The following is an 18620-nucleotide window of genomic DNA, read 5'->3' as shown; positions in this document are numbered from 1 at the left end:
GCAATGGGACAATGCTTGGGCAGCACATATCATTGGAATGGTGCAAAAGATGAGTGATGCAAAAGAATTTTGGTACACTCTTACATCAACATATGAACGATCTCCTTGCATCAGCTGTATACTGTGTTCAACTGTTTCTTTGAAACATCAAAAGATGACATCACATCCATAACAAAACACATATCACTACTCATGAACATTTTCCATGACTTATGCAGTGAACTGAATACAATTAATCCAAATGCAACTTTGCCTCTTTGCTGCTTCAGCAATGAATATCAGTTTTACAGGTCAAACTGGTATCATGTTACTGAATCTGAATAGATTACAAAGCTTCTTATTGAGAATTTACATCTGAGTCAAAATTCACTATGTACAGAGACAGCTGGTGCTTTCTTTGCAAAATCAAAGTCAGATTAGCAACATCAAAAACAGAAGAAATTTACAACAGAGGGGAATAAGTCCAAGAAGACAGAAAGAAATGGCATTTTGCCATGTTTGAAAAGTTTCCAATTTCACAATTGTACAACCAGCTGGCAATGAAGTTATTTCTGCACATGGGACTGACAGTGCTTATATTGAAAAATTCATAAACAAAAGGTTGAAACCTGCTTTGCTTGAAAATGTCTGGTATGTGATTGATGTCAGACAGCAAATTTTCTCTGTCTGTCCAGATGAACAATGTGGATATAATGTGACTTTCGATAACAAAGGTATTATTGTTTGGGGACACAGTGGCTCTGAGCACTATGAGACTCAACAGCTTAGGTCATAAGTCCCCTAGAACTTAGAACTACTTAAACCTAACTAACCTAAGGACATCACACACACCCATGCCCGAGGCAGGATTCGAACCTGCGACCGTAGCAGTCCCGCGGTTCCGGACTGCAGCGCCAGAACCGCTAGACCACCGCGGCCGGCTGGGGACACAGTGAAATAGTCACAACGGGAAGACTTGTTGGTTCAGTATACATTATGAACACATGAGTTTGTCATCCAGATTCACAAATAATGATTAATTGAGCAATTTCAGAAGAACAACTACAATGTTGGCATGAGAGACTCAGTCATCAAGATACACATCATGTACAAGATGTGCTCTGTCACTTCAGTATATCACTTTGTGATGGATCACATTTTGTGATGGATGTGTTCTTGGCAAATCCCACCACAAACCATTTAGCCATCACAGAGATTGTCTACAAACTGTTAGCTAGTTGATAAATGCAGATGTCAATGTACCGTCTACTGACTCAATAAATTGTTTTCATTACTACATGATTTTCAAAGATGATTATTCTCATTTCATTTAGATATATTTCACATAAAAAAATCTTAATTGGCTGACAAATGGAAAATATTTTTGAATGAGTGTGACGCTGTTGATCATAAGGTAAAAGTGTTTCAGTCTGACAGTGGAGACTGTTTAATTGTAACATGGTGGCTGCAGTGCTATGAGACTGTGGTACTTTGTTTTATCTTATATATCCAGACACTTCAGAGCAAAATGGTGTTGCCTAACAAGTAAAATGACTTACTAGCAAATTGACTTATAGTCAAATTAGCTCACTCGATGTTAACATCTAACAAGCTACCTCAACCATTTTGAGCTCATGAACATAACACAAACATTTCTTTAGTCCATCACACTGGACAGTCAAGTGCTGAAGGTAAAAGACCTTTTGAATTGTGGACTGGCAACATTTTGACAGTTTCTGCTATCAACACATTTTTGGATCAAAATGCAATGTTTATCTGCCAAAGACATTTCATTCTAAGTTCATTGACAAAGCTATATCTCGCCATTTCAGTGGCCACATGAATAACACTGATGGTTACAAAGTGTGGATTCCATCATCAAAATATCATGTGATGAAATCATGCAGTGTAGATTTTTGACCAGAAAAGCTATGTAGAACTGGAAATTTGATTGAGTTGGAATTCAATTCCACATCTGAAGAAATAGAAGAGAAATATGGGTCTTAAAATCCATGGAGAAGAAATAAAAACTTTGAGGTTCACCGATGACATTGTAATTCTGTCAAAAACAGCAAAAGACATGGAAGAGCAGTTGAACGGAATGGACAGTGTCTTGAAATGAGGGTATAAGATGAACATCAACAAAAACAAAACGAGGGTAATGGAATGTAGTCGAATTAAGTCGGGTGATGCTGAGGGAATTAGATTAAGAAATGAGACACTTAAAGTAGTAAAGGAGTTTTGTTATTTGGGGAGCAAAATAACTGATGATGGTTGAAGTAGGGAGGATATAATATGTAGACTGGCAATGGTAAGGAAAGCGTTTCTGAAGAAGAGAAATTTGTTAACATCGAGTATTGATTTAAGTGTTAGGAAGTCGATTCTGAAAGTACAGGGCGTTTCAAAAAGAAAGAGCAGATTTCAAACATTTATTTCTCAAAAACTACAAATGATAGAAACACAATTCAAACGTTTCTTGTCAGAGAAAGGTTCAAAGTTTTTCAATGGTCCGCGCAGAAGTTCCATGCAAATCCGCAGTGGCGCTGGCGTTTGTTTGTAGGAAAATGGCGACGACACCACAGGAACGATCATTTTGTGTGCTGCAATTTGCAAAGTTAGAGTCCATTGTTGGTGTGCAACGTGCATTCCGCCGTCAATTCAACAAACAGCCGCCTCGTCATAAGCAAATTTATGAGTGGCATCACAGATTCGTAGAAGATGGTTGCATCTGCAAGCGAAAAAGCACGGGTCGTCCACGCACATCGGATGAAAATGTCGAGCGTGTCCGTGCAGCTTACGAAAGGAGCCCTAGAAAATCCACGGCACGGGCAAGTCACGAACTAAACATGTCTAAAACAACAGTATGGCGCGTTCTGAGTAACCGTCTGCACATGAAGCCGTACAAACTGCAGTTATTGCAAGCATTGCGTCCTGACGACCACAACAAAAGGTTCGAATTTTCAACTGCAATTCTACAGGACATGGAAGAGGACAATTTTGCCGAACGATTAATTTTTTCAGATGAATCAACGTTTCACATTTCTGGTAAAGTTAATCGGCATAACGTACGAATTTGGGCGAGTGAAACTCCGAGGGACGTTATTCAACATGAAAGAGACTCACCAAAGGTTAACGTCTTTTGTGCAATTTCGGTAAACAAAGTTTATGGACCTTTCTTTTTCATGGAGAAAACTATCACAGGAACCATTTACCTGGACATGTTAGAAAACTGGCTATTTCCTCAACTTCAGGAAGATTCAAATCACTTCATCTTCATGCAAGATGGCGCCCCACCACACTTCTCTGAACCTGTACGACGGTACCTAAATAACACCATTCCAGGACGGTGGATTGGAAGAGCAGGAGCACAAGATCAATGTCATCGTCTGTGGCCTCCCAGGTCACCAGACCTTACTCCCTGCGATTTTTATTTGTGGGGGTACATAAAGGACTGTGTTTATGTCCCACCTATGCCCGCTACTCTTCAAGAGGTACGACATCGAATTGTTGCGGCCGTGAATTCGGTAACTAAAGACCAGTTGCGTCGTGTGTGGCAAGAAATGAGATACCGGTTTGATATTTGTCGTGTAACAAATGGTGCTCATATTGAGGTACAGTTTTGATATTTGTTGTGTAACATTTGGTACTCATATTGAGTGAAGGACCGTTGGAATTGTGTTTCTATCATTTGTAGTTTTTGAGAAATAAATGTTTGAAATCTGCTCTTTCTTTTTGAAACGCCCTGTATTTGTATGGAGTGTAGTATGGAAGTGAAATGTGGATGATAAATAGTTTAGACAAGAAGAGAATAGAAGCTTTCGAAATGTGGTGCTACAGAAGAATGCTGAAGGTTAGATGGGTAGATCACATAACTAATGAGGAGGTATTGAATAGAATTAGGGAGAAGAGGAGTTTGTGGCACAACTTGACTAGAAGAAGGGATCGGTTGGTAGGACATGTTCTGAGGCATCAAGGGATCACCAATTTAGTACTGGAGGGCAGAGTGGAGGGTAAAAATCGTAGAGGGAGACCAAGAGATGAGTACACTAAGCAGATTCAGAAGGATGTACGCTGCAGTAGGTACTAGGAGATGAGGAAGCTTGCACAGGATAGAGTAGCATGGAGAGCTGCATCAAACCAGTCTCAGGACTGAAGACCACAACAACAACAACAACAACAACATGAGTCTACAATTGATCAAATTGAGACTAGTCACCAAGAATACTCAAATGAGGGGTCAACTGGTCAACTGTAGGTTGGGATACAACTCATTGGCTTTGACCAATGACATCATATTTTACTCATAGATATTAATTTCTTTATTTTTGAGCCATCAGTTATCTTCTGTGGTGAAGTGTCATAATGAAAAATAGAAATAAATGAATATGTTATTAAGAGACAGAGATTGTGTACACTTTTTATTGTTTGTAATTTTAAATCCTTAGTGTACATGTTTTGAATTATATCACTGTCTGATAGTGAGTCATTCCAATTGCTGTTTCCTCTGCAATAGATTCATATCTTGAACTATGTACATCAAATGAAGCTTGGAATACTAGTACTAGCGAAAGCAAAAAAAAGCACTGTATGGTACAATGGCATTCTGTACCTCAGCTGAACAATGAAGGTTGAATTCTATTCTTCAGCTGACCCATATATATATCAACTGAAGTACAGGATACGAATTTTATGTTTGTCACTTTTTTGCCTACACTGGTAGCAGTATCCTTTTCTTCAGTTGCTTATATGGGTCAACTGAAGTGCAAGATACAAATTTTACATTTGTTGCTTTTTTTGCCTCCACCAGTACTAGTATCCTATTCTCCAGCTGACTTATATAGGTCAATTGAAATACAGGACACAAATTTTACCTTTGTTGCTTTTTCTTCCCTTCAATAGCACTAGTACCTTATTCTTCAGTTGACTTACATAGGACAACTGAAGTACAGGATACAAATTTTACATTTGTCGCTTTTCTCATCTTCGCTAATACTAGTACCCTACTCTTCAGTTGGCCGGCCGAAGTGGCCGCGCGGTTCTGGCGCTGCAGTCTGGAACCGCGAGACCGCTACGGTCGCAGGTTCGAATCCTGCCTCGGGCATGGATGTGTGTGATGTCCTTAGGTTAGTTAGGTTTAACTAGTTCTAAGTTCTAGGGGACTAATGACCTCAGCAGTTGAGTCCCATAGTGCTCAGAGCCATTTGAACCATTTTTGAACCTACTCTTCAGTTGACCTATATAGGTTAACTGAAGGATGAGATACCAGCGATAGCAAAAGCAAAAAAAAAGTGACATGCATAACACTGTCATGGAATACTTCAGTTGACGTTATACAAATTTTACATATGTCAGTTTTTTATCCTTTGCTTGTAGTAATATCAACTGAAGAATGGGATATGAGTTCTAGTGTAGGTGAAAAAGGGAACAAATGTTAAATTTGTATTATGTACTTCAGTTGATCTATATAGTTCACCTGAGGAATAGGACACTAGTACTAGTGAAGGTGAAAAAAGTGACACACATAAAATTTTTGTACTATACTTTAGATAACCTGTGTAGGTGAACTAAAGAACAGGATAGTAGTACTAGCGAAGGCGAAAAAAGGAACAAATGTAAAATTTGTATCTTGTACTTCAGTTGACCTATATAGGTTGAATGAAGAATAGGATAGTAGTACTAGAAAAAGTGGAAAAAGTGACAAATGTAAAGTTTATATCCTGTACTTCAGCTGATCTAAAGATCAAAAATTTAAAGATCAACAGAAGTAAAGGATAGATGTACTAGCAAAGGTGAAAAAGGTGAGAAATGTAAAATGTGTCTCCTGTACTTCAGCTGACCTATATAGATCAACTGAAGATCAGGATACTAGTACTAGTGAAGGCAAAAAATGTGACAATCGTAAAATCTGTATCCTGTACTTCAGTTGACTTACCTACGTCAGATGAAGAATAGGATACAACCCTCATAGCTCAGCTGAGGTACAAGATGCATGTATTATGTATGCCACTTTTTTTACTTTTGCTAGTACTGGTATCCTGTTGACATCTTCAACTTTTGCAGTCCTAACAGAAACAAAAACATTGCATTGAAACAAGCATTCAGTTCATAGTGCTGTGGAATGTGGGAAAAAATTGCAAATTGGCATTCATAAGAAGAACAACACCAAAAATGCAACAGGAGCATAAATATGTAAGGAATTGTCCACGCGACCTGCCACTGATGATGCCTTGCAGAAAATAAACGCAAAACACGTATGGCACTAAAACTTTGTTTTATTCAGTTGATGTCAGGCAGTCCATAAGTAAAAATTATCAATATACTGTAATAGTATCCTGTTCTTCAGTTGACCTACATAGTGGAAGATATGAATCAATTGCCGAGGAAACAGCAATTGGAACAGCTCTCTATCAGACAATAGTGTAATTCAAAACATGTTCACAACTGATTTAAAATTACCACAAGCGACAACAAAAAACATACACAGTATCTGTCTCTTAATAACACATTCATTCATTTCCATTTACAATTATGAAGCTTTGCTGCAGAAGATAACCAATTTATTATCTATGGCCCGAAAATACACCAATTAATGTCTATAACTAAAATTTGATATCATTGGCCAAAGCCAACAAGTTGTATCCCATTCTTCCTTAGACCCCATTCAAAATATGAATATAGAGGACATATGTCCATGATCTGTTTTCTCTGTACTACAGTCGTTTGTTTTTCAACATTTGCCTATACTTCTAGATATTTGCAATGTACCATCTGTGGTAACTTGTGATGTATTTGGTCATAGCTGACAGTTTGTATCCCATTCTTCAGTATTCCCCAAATGAGTTACCAAATCAACATCCAGTTAATAAAATATGGGTGGCACCCATTCCATACCAAGAAGTCCCTTCCGTCCAGCCTGGCCACCTATGGTTGTCGCATCTGCATTGACAAGCAGTCCCTCTCAGAATACACCGAGGGTCTCACTGAAGACTTCACTGACCATAATTATCCTCCCCATAAGTAATGCAACACATTTTTTCTGAAAGCAGATTGGTTTTATTTAGCTATCCAATACAACAGTCTTTTGGCTACAAAACCACATTTTTCAATATAATCTTCAATCAATGTATCCGCCTTACACCACCTTCCTGTGAGGGCCTATATACCTGCATGGTACCACTTCACTGGTGATCTGGGCTGTAAGGTGGATGAGGAAGAACAATCCAATGAAGTTTTATGAGCTCCCCTCGGGTGCCCATTGGGTGCCCAGATTTGTGTGAGGTCTTGTGTCATCATGGAGAAGGAGAAGTTCATTTATATTTTTGTGGTGATGAACATGCTGACGAACTTTCTTCAATTTCCTGAGGGTAGCACACCTGTGTGCCACTGGCCAGCATGTGGGAGATCAAACAGATTTGCATGACATTGTTACAAAGATGACAGAAGCCTTGCCCAAAAATTCACCATGTTTTTGTTCACTGCCAGGTCTCCATAGACATTCTGCTAGTGCATGTGAGTAACTGGAATGATCTGGTTTTCTGCCCAAAAAAATAAAAAAAATACAAAAAAGCTCAATTACAGTTCTTGGCTTGGAATGCACCTACATTACAGGTGCTATTTTGTAGGTCGCATATTGGGATACTATCAATTAGAACTTCATGAAACTCTAGAGGGCTGAAAGGGGAAAATTTCGTGATGGCCCACAATAAATTCCGGATTTTTTTTCAAAAGAAATTGCCCAAGGAAAGAATATTTGTATCACTTATTGAATGCCCCTTATAGTTTGCCACTGGCTCCTATTTTCCAAGAACTTGAGTTGTCTTGTAGAACCTTTTCAGATACACAGAATATCATAAACATATTTGTTCCAATACACACCATGTTTTGCCAGTGGTTCACTCTTCTGATAATCAGTCTTCCACTTTTCTATCAATATTTCTACTAGAAAGGGGGATAAAGGTGAGTCCATTTCCAGACCACCTGCCTGCTTGTAATTGCTTGATTTAAAGAAGAAATAATTTTGATTTAAACAACATTGCTCTGTGCTAAATATGCTCTGCTGTTCTTCTGGACTACTTTTGTGTAAATACAATGATTATAACATCTATATAACCTTTTACAGAAATGTTCGAGAACAAGTTACATACATCAAAAGTGACTTACATTACATTGTGGTTCTGGAGGAATGTGGATAGGGTGTAGACAACCTTGGTCCATATCAAAAAGATATCCTCATTGGATCTGAGTTTCGGATTCTGCGAGGCTAAGGAGGAATCCTCTAGACAGACAATGAATAGGTTACATAGCATGGTGCCAAGTGGGTGCCCATTGAGATGCTTCGGATTTGTATGTAGGTATGTCTTCAAACGAGAAATAATTTTGGTTGAGGATATTGTTGCTCATGGTGACCAGGAAGGAGGTTGTAGGTTTGGAATTGGTCACGCTTTGGTTAAGGTCATGGGCATTATGGATGTACTGTGGAGGAAGGTGGCATCAATAATGATGAACAGAGTGTCTTGCAGTAAAGGAAATAGGAACTGTGTTGAGTTGGTGGAGGAAATGGTCATTATATGAGGGCAGGCAATGTGTAATATGCTGAAGTTGTTGGGCCATGAGACCAGAGATTCTCTCAGGGGGAACACAGTAACCAGCCACTATGGCACACATCCTCAGTGGTTTGTCTTGTTGATGTTAGGAATTGTGTAAAAGGTGGGAGTGTGGTGAGCTGTAGGAATGAGGAGAGAGACAGATGGAGGGGACAGGTTCTGGAATGGGCTAAGGGTATGAGGAGAGACTGGAGATCTTGTTTCATTTCTGGAATGGAGTAACTGTAGCAGGGTTTTTAGGTGGATGAATCTGACATCTGGCAGAGTCCTTCAGCCAAATAATCCTCAGACACAAAACCACAGTTGCAGAGTCTCTGTCAGCAGGTAGGGTTGTGGGGTTGGGGTTAGTATTAGGTGGTGGGTTGGGTTCTTCCCACAGATGTAAGTTAGCTTCCATTTAGAGGGATTTGGGGTATGATGACAGGACAAGGTTTGAGGTTAAGAAATTCTGGAATGTTCTAGGGAGCAATTTGGGGATAGTGGAGGTGGGTCACATCTGGGTGGTAGATCTAATTAGGCCTTTGAGGCACGGTTTGTCAGCTAGGAGAGTAGGTGGAGGAAGTTTAGAGGCTGTTGTAGAGGTGGTGGGTAGTGGTACACCTAAGCAGGACTGGAAGGTGAACAAGTTGGAGAGCTTTTTGAGTTGGCACTGTGCATGCTGCTCTAGTTCCTGGAGGGCAAGACTGTTTTGGTTCACTCCTCTATCCAATTTTGATCCATCTTCACTGACCCAAATCACCACCTATTAACATTCCAGAATTACTTAACCTCAAACCTTGCCTCACCATCATTCCCTCAGTCTCTTAACATGGAAGTTAACCTTATATCAGCAGAAAGAACTACAAGCCACCACCTAAAAATTGATCATGACTTGATAATAATACCTACCCACAAATGTTACACTACTGTCATTTTGAACTGCAGGGATTACCTGGCATTAGAGTTCCTCCAGCTGTCAAATTCATCCACCTATGAACACTATCACAGTGACTCCATTCCAAAAATATAACAGGCTCTCCAGTCTCTTCTCAAATCCCTAGGCCTATCCTAGAAGCTCCCACCTAAGTCTACCTCTCTCCTCACCCTTAACTCTCTCCTCTCTATTGCCTTCTATGTACTTCCTAAAGTCAATAAGCCAAGCCACCCAGGATTTCCCTGTGCCCCCACCAAGAGGATCTCTGTTCTTGTAGTCCAACACCTTCAGGCTATTACCCATGACCTACCATATAGTGTCAAAGACACCAACCATTTCCTCCAACAACTCTACATGGTTCCTGTTCCTTTACCACAAGGCAGCCTGTTCATCCTAACTAATGTCGCTTCCCTCCACACTAACATCCCTAATTCCTGTGGCCTTGCCCTGACTGAACACTACCTATCCCATTGCCCAACTGATTCCAAACCTACTGCTTCCTTCCAGGTCACAATGTCCAACTGTATCTTCATTGACAGTTATTAAAACTTTGAAGGCATCACCTACAAATAAATCTGTGGTAGGGCAATAGGCATCCCCATAGCAAAATCCAATGGCAACATATTCATTGGACATCTAGGAGACTCTGTCGTAACCAGGCAGATTCCCACAGCCCTCAACTGATTAGATTCATTGGTGATATCTTTGTGATCTGGACTAAGGATGAGGACACCCTATCAACATTCCTCCAGAACCTCAAAACCTCCCCCATTCGCTTTCTTTGATCCTCCTCAACCCAACAAGTCACCTTCTCTGATGCTGACCTCCACCTCAAAGACGTTTTCATCAGTATACCCACCCACATCAAACTTACCAACCACCAGCAACCTCCACCTGGATAGCTGCCACTCATTCCATACCAAGAAGTCCCTTAAAAGCAGCCTAGCCAACCATGACTGTCACATCTATAGTGATGAGCTGTCCATCTCCAATAAACCAAGGGTCTCACTGAGACCAAAATTACCCTCCCAAATTTGTACTGAATCAGATCTCCCAAGCCTTGTCTCTCCATATTCCCACTGTGCAGCCACAAAGATCACTCACCTCATGACTCAGTGCCACCAAAGACTGCAGCAACTGAATCACATTCTGTGCCAGGATTTCTACTGCCTCTTATCATTCAATAACCTTGTCTACCTGTCCTCCATTCATGCTCCCAACCCCTTGCTTCATGGATCATACCCCTGTAATAGAACTAGATCCAAGACCTGTCCCACACATCCTCCTACCAACCACCACCTACTCCAGTCTGGTCACAAGCATTACCCATCACACTGAAGGCAGGACTACCTGTGAAAGCAGTACTATGATTTGCAAACAAAGCTACAACAACTGTGCTGTGCATACACCAACCACACATGAAGCAGAGTTGTTCACTGTCCAGCCTCAGACCCAGTAGTCGTGTGTGTGTGTGTGTGTGTGTGTGAGTGTGTGTGTGTGTGTGTGTGTGTGTGTGTGTGTGTGCATGTGTGTGGGCACGCGCGCGCATGTGCACGCACATACCACATTTTTCATAATATTGCCACCATCACTACATGTAGGTGCCTCTCGTATTGGAGTCTGAGTGACCTACACTTTCCTTTTAATCTTTGTCGTTTCCTCTCTGAGGAAGGAACTATTAGTTCCAGAAGCTATGTACTGTGTCATTTCTACTTTTATATGTGTCTACTGGCTATACATTTGACCATGTTCATTGGCTACATATTTTACATCCTGAAGTTATGCACTGGCCAGAAATTCTGCCTCGTATGTATTAATGGCCTCAGTTGTTCTTCTTTGGAGAGAATACATCTTATCCTATGGCATTCTTTTCTGTTACACTGACTTCCATTACCTTCAGGACCAGTCTTTTGTTTAAGATTCACTGAGAAAATTCTTTCTTTGTATATAGTACTAATTTTAAGTGGCACAAATTTTTGCAATAAATTAATTTGAAATTCCTCATTCCACAATAATGTAATTTTTTGAAATATATCATTTTAGGAAGCATTCAGAGACAATATTTAGCATAACATAGATCCATCTGAAAGTGATTGAACAAAGAGAGATTACTACTTACTTAGTGTTGATGCATTGAACACTAAGTCAACAGGAACATCAAAGTATGAATTTTGATTCCACATTTCAGATGCACTGCAGATTACTTTCTGACATCTGACATTTGAAGAAGAACAGTTTAAGAACAATGTCTTATTTTCAGAAGCTGTGTTCATATTTTTATTTAGTGTGTGTTCCTCTTGAAGAGTAGTAGATTTCTTCACTCTGACAAATATTGTCTGATCACGTACTGGAACCATCTGTACTGTGTTCCTCATCACCTTTTCTTGATCTGGCTGCCTGCATGAAACTTCTTTGCCATTCTGATAAAACTGTAAGATTTAATAAAAGTTAATTGCCATTACAATTAAATTCAATCTATAATATACAAAAAACTTTCTAGGCAGAGATCATCCTCATTTTTTAAATATTCATATCATCCTTTTCTGCCCCAAATTATTGACTATAATTATTTTCTGAATGTTAGTCTGATATAAGAAAATTAATATAAAAAACTAAAGTAAAAATTTAGTGTCAAAAACAAGTATGCACAATGTGACACAGAAGAGGGACATCTACTTACATACGGGAACAACAGAAACTTGGCTTACACACCTTGTAAGTAAGATGTACAGTTGTAGGTCTAGAATTTCAAATATCTACTCCATCTGGCTTCTTGATGCTACTGCTGGTGCAGATTCTGTCTAGTTACCTTGGATACAGCTAATAGCTGCACTGCAAGTAGCCAGAAGTGGGAGAAAGTGCTGCTCATACACGACTCAACTGTGTATGTGCATAAGCACACTGGCAACTATTCAAACAAACCTAATGAAACTGCTGTGACGTCACGTCCATCAGAAGCAGTTTGTTGTTATGAAGTATTGCATAGTCTTCATCCTAAAGCCTTTGACACATTCTGCTGTCACAGACGCTAGTGTGTGAACTGTGTTTTGTTGCTGTAAATGGTGCATTTCCTTTACAACTTAAGTTTTATTTATTTTTTCCTTGTTTATGTTTTATTGCTGCAGCATTATATTGCAGTAGTGGGCTAAAGTAAAATCCTTTTTTAGAGTATCAGTTCTTACCAGTCAAAACTACAAAAATTTAACTGAAAACTAAAACTACTAAAAATTCCCAGAATTGTAAAAAAATTCCTGTGTTTTTCCCGGTTTTTTCCCAGATGAAAATATCCCCAGGTTTTTCCAAGATTTACTGGTTGTCCTGGAGCATATACACCCAGTATGAGTGAACTGTATGTTTAAAATCTGAGCTGTAAATGACTTGGAATAGATGAAATAGAAGATATCTGTATCTTCTACCACATTTTCCAAGCAAAACTTTTATTTTTGATGAGCAAGATACAGTTGGCACTTTGCACTTAGGCTCTATGGTTTCTATTTATGAGATAATTTTGAAGTTCCCAGTCCTCCAAGCAAGAAGAAAAGGACTGATCATAGTAACTGTGTTAGATATGTAAATCCACAATTGTGGCTGGTGCGCCTAATGCTAAGTTAGGTGTAGTTAAAAAAGGAAAACAAAATAATCATTAAATATTAAGGTCATTTACTCCCATTATTGGTGAAGGGGTGTATTTCTTCCCCTCATCCCAAAGGCAACTGGGTACAAACAAGACACACTGTTGGGGTGAAACAGTGAAGACCAGGAAGTACTTTGATTTTGTCTCAAATGTGAGTGGCAATAACAAGTAAGTCTAGGTGAAACTCTGTGGCAACCTGACAGAATAAAGAACTTCAGTGTTCAGAAAGAGAAATCTCAGATTCATGAATATGTAATGAAGCGAATTTATCATTAGAACATGGAGTGCAGTAAATTAAAATTATCTGGAATGTCAAGAAACAGCCAACAACAACAATTTTGTAATGTTCATATTGTAGTGGAAACTTCTGACACCAAATGTAACAGCAACACCAAATGTAGCAAGAAGAGGTACAAGGCACCGTATTAAAACTCGTCTGAGCTTTCCAAGAGATTTAATGTTTCCAAATACAGTGCCGCATACCCCTCGAGCTGAGTCACCAGGTCCCATAATGCTGAAGACACCACTTCACTGTCTGCAAAATGGCTTGGCTGCCTCAGTGACATGTGCAGTGCCCTGTTGTGTGTACAGCCACGTCAGGATGCACCGACAGTCGACTCAGCAGACTTCGCCCCTGCTGCCTCAGCGCCGCTTGCTGGGAGTGGCAGGAGGCCCGCTGCACACATCTTCACCATCTTGGGTCAGATTTCAGACGACAACAAGTGCCCATGACCTGGCAGCTGAATCTGCGGCCCTCACCCTTGATGTCTCCAGCGCGTGTTGGGAGCCAAAATGACTGCCCGCGGTAGCGAGCTGCAGAGTGTCCCGTCACTGGTTGGCTATGGACCATGCATCAGCCTCAGAGGGTCAAACCAGCGACTTGCCAGAGATTGGAACACTGGCACTCCATCTGATGCTGCACGTAGCCGGTGGTGGGACATGCCTGCAATCCAGGAGAGCTGCCACACTTGAATGCACTGTTAGAAAACTGGCACCTATTTATGCATGGCTGTGCACCTCTGTTTTGTTAACACGCCGCTCCGAGTCACATACATCTAGGTAGGCCAGTGGGCCCCTTCTGATGGTAACTTGCGCCATGCAAATCACTGTGTGTACTCTTTTTAGCGGGTCTGCGGCCCTGTGGCCTCCATTCTACTTCACAACCACTGGTAGTGTAATTTACTGTCAACAGACCCATGCCTGGCTGTAACTTGTGCGCTCTAAAATATTGCATCAAAACTGACTTTTCCTATCCCAAACAGTAGTGCCGCTACATTATTCCTCCCCTTCAGACAGACCCGGTCCCTGGGTCAACCTTTAACTAACTCTTAACTTGTTTGGCTCGGCACCTATGATATATTTCCTTACTTGTAGAAAACTTAAATGTGGCCCAGTGCCCCTTAAAACACAACATGAAACAAAACATAAAAATTCCTTACTGGACGACCACTGCTCAATCAACCCCTTACCTAATCATCTCACGCTCTCGGTATCCAATCCACTGGGACTTTGACTACCCTTGGTTCCCTCTTGGAACTGGCTCTCCGTCTGATCAGAATGAAAACAACACATATCAAAGTTAAGGCTGCGATGATACTTGGCACAGAGCTGCTCACAATGATCATTATTTGCCGTTGCCCTTCCCTATACTGAGCGACATGCTGCACTAGCTATTCGGCTGATATGCTACCCTCTTGCTCTAAAATGGACTGGTTTATGAATTTCAACAGACCTGGTTCCAGAGTTTGATTTAATAAGGTCAGATTCTGCCTTGGCAAAAACTCTAAAGTTGTTTTGGGCCTGTAGAGCTGTGGCTGCATAACCTTCAATTGCGTGACTCCTGAAATTGATGCTGGCAAGTGGAAGGTCTGACCTATTATGTTACATGCAGTTCCATTGATTAAAATTCTGCTCCCGTCGAGGTCTATATGTTTTGCTTCTGCAAATACTCCCTGCCCAAAACAACTTGCTACTACTACCAAATTCTCGCAGGTGGTGAAGATTCAATGCATGCCAACCAATTGCAAGCTGAATTTTGGCTCCATGATGTCCCTTGGACAGTCTAATTCTTCCCTTCTAGCTAAAATAACTGCACCATGCACATATCCAGATTGGTGCTTATCACCCTGGCTGGACGTACGATAACTTTCCTTCCATGGCACCTTTGTAATTCCTCCCTTGTCATCTGGGCATACGAATTGACGTACAGATTCAGGTCCTTCCTTTCTGTAGCTTCACTAAATCAAACAGCGACGGCATTTTTCGCCCATACACTACCTTATACGGAGACAAAAGCGGTATTGGTATGGACTTTTTCATTCTATGCACATAGAATATGTTTCAAATACTCATCCCACTGATGGTGATAAGTATACACATACAAACTCAGCATCTTCCCGATTGTTCTGTGTACTCGTTCTGTCCTTCTGTTAGCCTGTGGATGCAACATGCTTTCCTCAACTTCTTTACATTCAACAATTTACACAGTTCCTTCATTAAATCCGACATGAAGTTGGTCCCTTGGTCAGTAATTAATGTCTCCAGTACACCAAACTTCAAAATCCAGTTGTTTACTAACGCTTGCACGACCATTGCTGCCTGTTGATTTGGCATAGTCACCATCTCCACATAACTCGAAAAATGGTCTATTATTGGCCGAAAGAATCTGTTCCCCAATGGTGGTTGCCTGAAAGTTCCTAAGACATTGATCCCCCAACAAAGAAAATGGACATGTCACTTCCGATAACCATTGTCACTGTATCTGTATCTGACTCAAATCTGCTCTCTGCCCACATGGTACACAATTCTTGACATACTGATCCACATCTCCTTTCCTACCTCTCCTCCAATACCTCTCCACCATTCTCCTATTCATCATTCTACACCCTATGACTTCTACCTTTGCCACCTTTCTACTTAGTGCATCTGCACTACTGCGCTTCTTCCCAGGCTTGTGCACCACCTCGTAGTCGAATTCACTAAGCCTTACAGCCCATCTAGCGAGTCTAGTGTACGGATCCTTCAACCACAACAACCAGTTCAACACAGCATGATCTGTCACTACCCAAAATCTTCTCCCATATAAATAATATTTAAAATATATGATTCCATAGATTATGCTAATCACCTCCCTCTCTGTTGTTGAGTAATTCCTCTCTGCTGCATTCAACTGCCTAGACGCATAGTCTACAGGATGTTCTTTCTCATCAATTTCCTAACTAAGAACACACACTAATGCTTGATTGAATGCATTGCATGCTAGTATAAACTCCTTTTCAAAATCTGGAAATCCAAGAACCTGACTTGATGTTAACACTTCTTTTAGTTTGTCAAACGCTTTCTGACACTCTTCTGTCCACTCAAATTTCACACCCTTCCATAACAATTGTGTCAATGGCTGTACTAAATCTGCAAAACCCTTCACAAACTTTTGATAGAAATTGCAAGTTCCAATGAATGACTGCACATCCTTAACTGTTTTCTGTTCCCAAACATCCCTTACAGCCTGTACCAACCTCGTATCTGTTTGCACTCAGTCCTTAATGATAATATGGCCCAAATATTTTACTTCTTCTAATGCAAAATGACACTTCTCCAGGCTCAACATCAAACGAGCTGCTCTAAACCTCATAAAGACTTCCCTTAATCCCCATCTATGTTGCTCCACACTACTTGAGAACACTATAATGCCATCCAAATAGACAAGGCACTGCTATGGTTTCAAACCCCTCACAACACTGTCTACCAACCTCTGAAACATTGCTGGAGCTTTTTTCAAACCAAATGGCATTCTGATGTATTGGTAATGGCCACCAGGAGTAGAGAAAGCAGTTTTTGGACAATCCTATGGAGCCACCTCTAACTGATGATAACTACTTGTCAAATCCATTGTAGAAAAATACTGACACTGTCCTAAGTGATACAATGTCTTTGATATGTTTAAAATGGGGTATGCATCCATTACTGTCTTATTACTGTGGTAACAGTAATGACAACAGAACCTGTTTTTCTTAGTTCCATTCATAGATTTTTTAGGCACAATGTCAATGCCTGCTCCCCAGCCTTTAATACCATCTGCAAGCTGCTGATCAATGAAATCTGCCACAATCAGCTGCAAATACCTCGGTATTCTGTATAGTTTATGGTAAACAGGTGCTTCATTCCCTGTTGGTATCCTATGCTGAACTAGTGGAGTTGCTGGAAAAGGCCCACACAGAAAAAACAAATCCTTAAATTCCCACAAGAATTCTTCCATATGCTCTTTTTCTCCTACTTTCAAATGCTTAATTTTGTCTTGCAATGCAGTTCTATCGGCAGTTAGTAGTTGATCACTTTTTCTTGAACACCAGTCTTTGTCATCTGGTACATCTAAATGCACTACTAAAACTCCTTTTCTCAAAATCACGTCTACAGCACTAAAATTATCCATGTTCAAGGGACTTCCTAGTCTGTCGTTACCCTCCTGTATGCGTACAATACTATGTTTTACAAAACAACCCAATGGAGCCTCAATTGCATTATCCTGCAATGGTTCAATAACACATACTGTACCCAGAGACAGATTCAACTCCACACTTACCCAAAGCAACTTTCTGGTGTCACCAGACACACACTCACACGATTTAAGCCTTAATGCTAATGTGCATGGTTCAGTTGGTTTGTTCATTATATTGAACACCCCTCGCAACAGCTCTGCATTGACAACAGTTTCCCCTAGCTGAAATAACATTCCACCAAGTTCCACAGTTTGTTGTCCAAGGTCAATTTTGGCATGATGTTGATGCAAGAAATCTACTTCTAGGCTCATGTCATTGCCCTCAATTACCCTTGGCACTACCTCCATGCATGCATCAAATCAGACTTTCCCTATGCAAAAGTCAACTGTCACTGCCCCCAAAGGTGTGACCTTCTTATCTCCCACTCCACACAACCTATAACATGGTGGGTCTAACTTCCTTCATCCCATTAAACTCTTAGTAGCTACTGCGACTTGTGCCCTGTGTCAAACAAAATCTTAAATGTTTTAGTTCCTATGGATCCTATGACTGAACATTCCACCTCTCCATATGTATTTGTAGCATTGAAATTAAACAAGAGCTCCCTTAGGTAGGTCTTGGGCCCCTCTTCCATTTAACATTGTTCCACCTCTACTAACTCCACTTTTCCATCCTCCACGCTGCTGAATTCCACCTCTTCCTCTATTCCACAGTGACTGGGTACATTGCCTCTGTACATGTCCCGTACGACCATGCTTATAACATTTTACACCCACTGTAGACACTATCTGTCATGTACCCCCTTGGCCACATCAATTTCCCCACCCTGGATTGCAAGCTGAATGGCTGAATATAAATCTTTTGGTGTCCCTTCAAGCACTTTCCACAACATATTCACTGGTAATGCCCTCAAAAATACATCAAGTGACCTTTGCTCAGTCTCCTGCAACAGAACACTATTTGCTTCATTGCTCTGACCCAAATCGTAAGTGTAC

General features: G+C 40.6%; 1 protein-coding gene across 1 annotated transcript in view; it reads right to left on the bottom strand.

Annotated features, from left to right (window-relative positions):
- LOC126260591 (integrin alpha-PS5-like) overlaps nucleotides 1-18620 on the bottom strand; it is a 563809-nt gene that overhangs the window by 42668 nt on the left and 502521 nt on the right. Inside the window, exon 20 of the mRNA XM_049957927.1 lies at nucleotides 11615-11924. Within this exon, the coding sequence (XP_049813884.1) occupies nucleotides 11615-11924 (310 nt within the window). The remainder of the gene's footprint in view (nucleotides 1-11614; nucleotides 11925-18620) is intronic.

Source organism: Schistocerca nitens, chromosome 5 (genome assembly GCF_023898315.1).
Source record: "Schistocerca nitens isolate TAMUIC-IGC-003100 chromosome 5, iqSchNite1.1, whole genome shotgun sequence".
Classification (NCBI taxonomy): domain Eukaryota; kingdom Metazoa; phylum Arthropoda; class Insecta; order Orthoptera; family Acrididae; genus Schistocerca; species Schistocerca nitens.
Note: the sequence above shows the minus strand (reverse complement) of the source record. Positions and strands in the feature narration are given on the sequence as shown.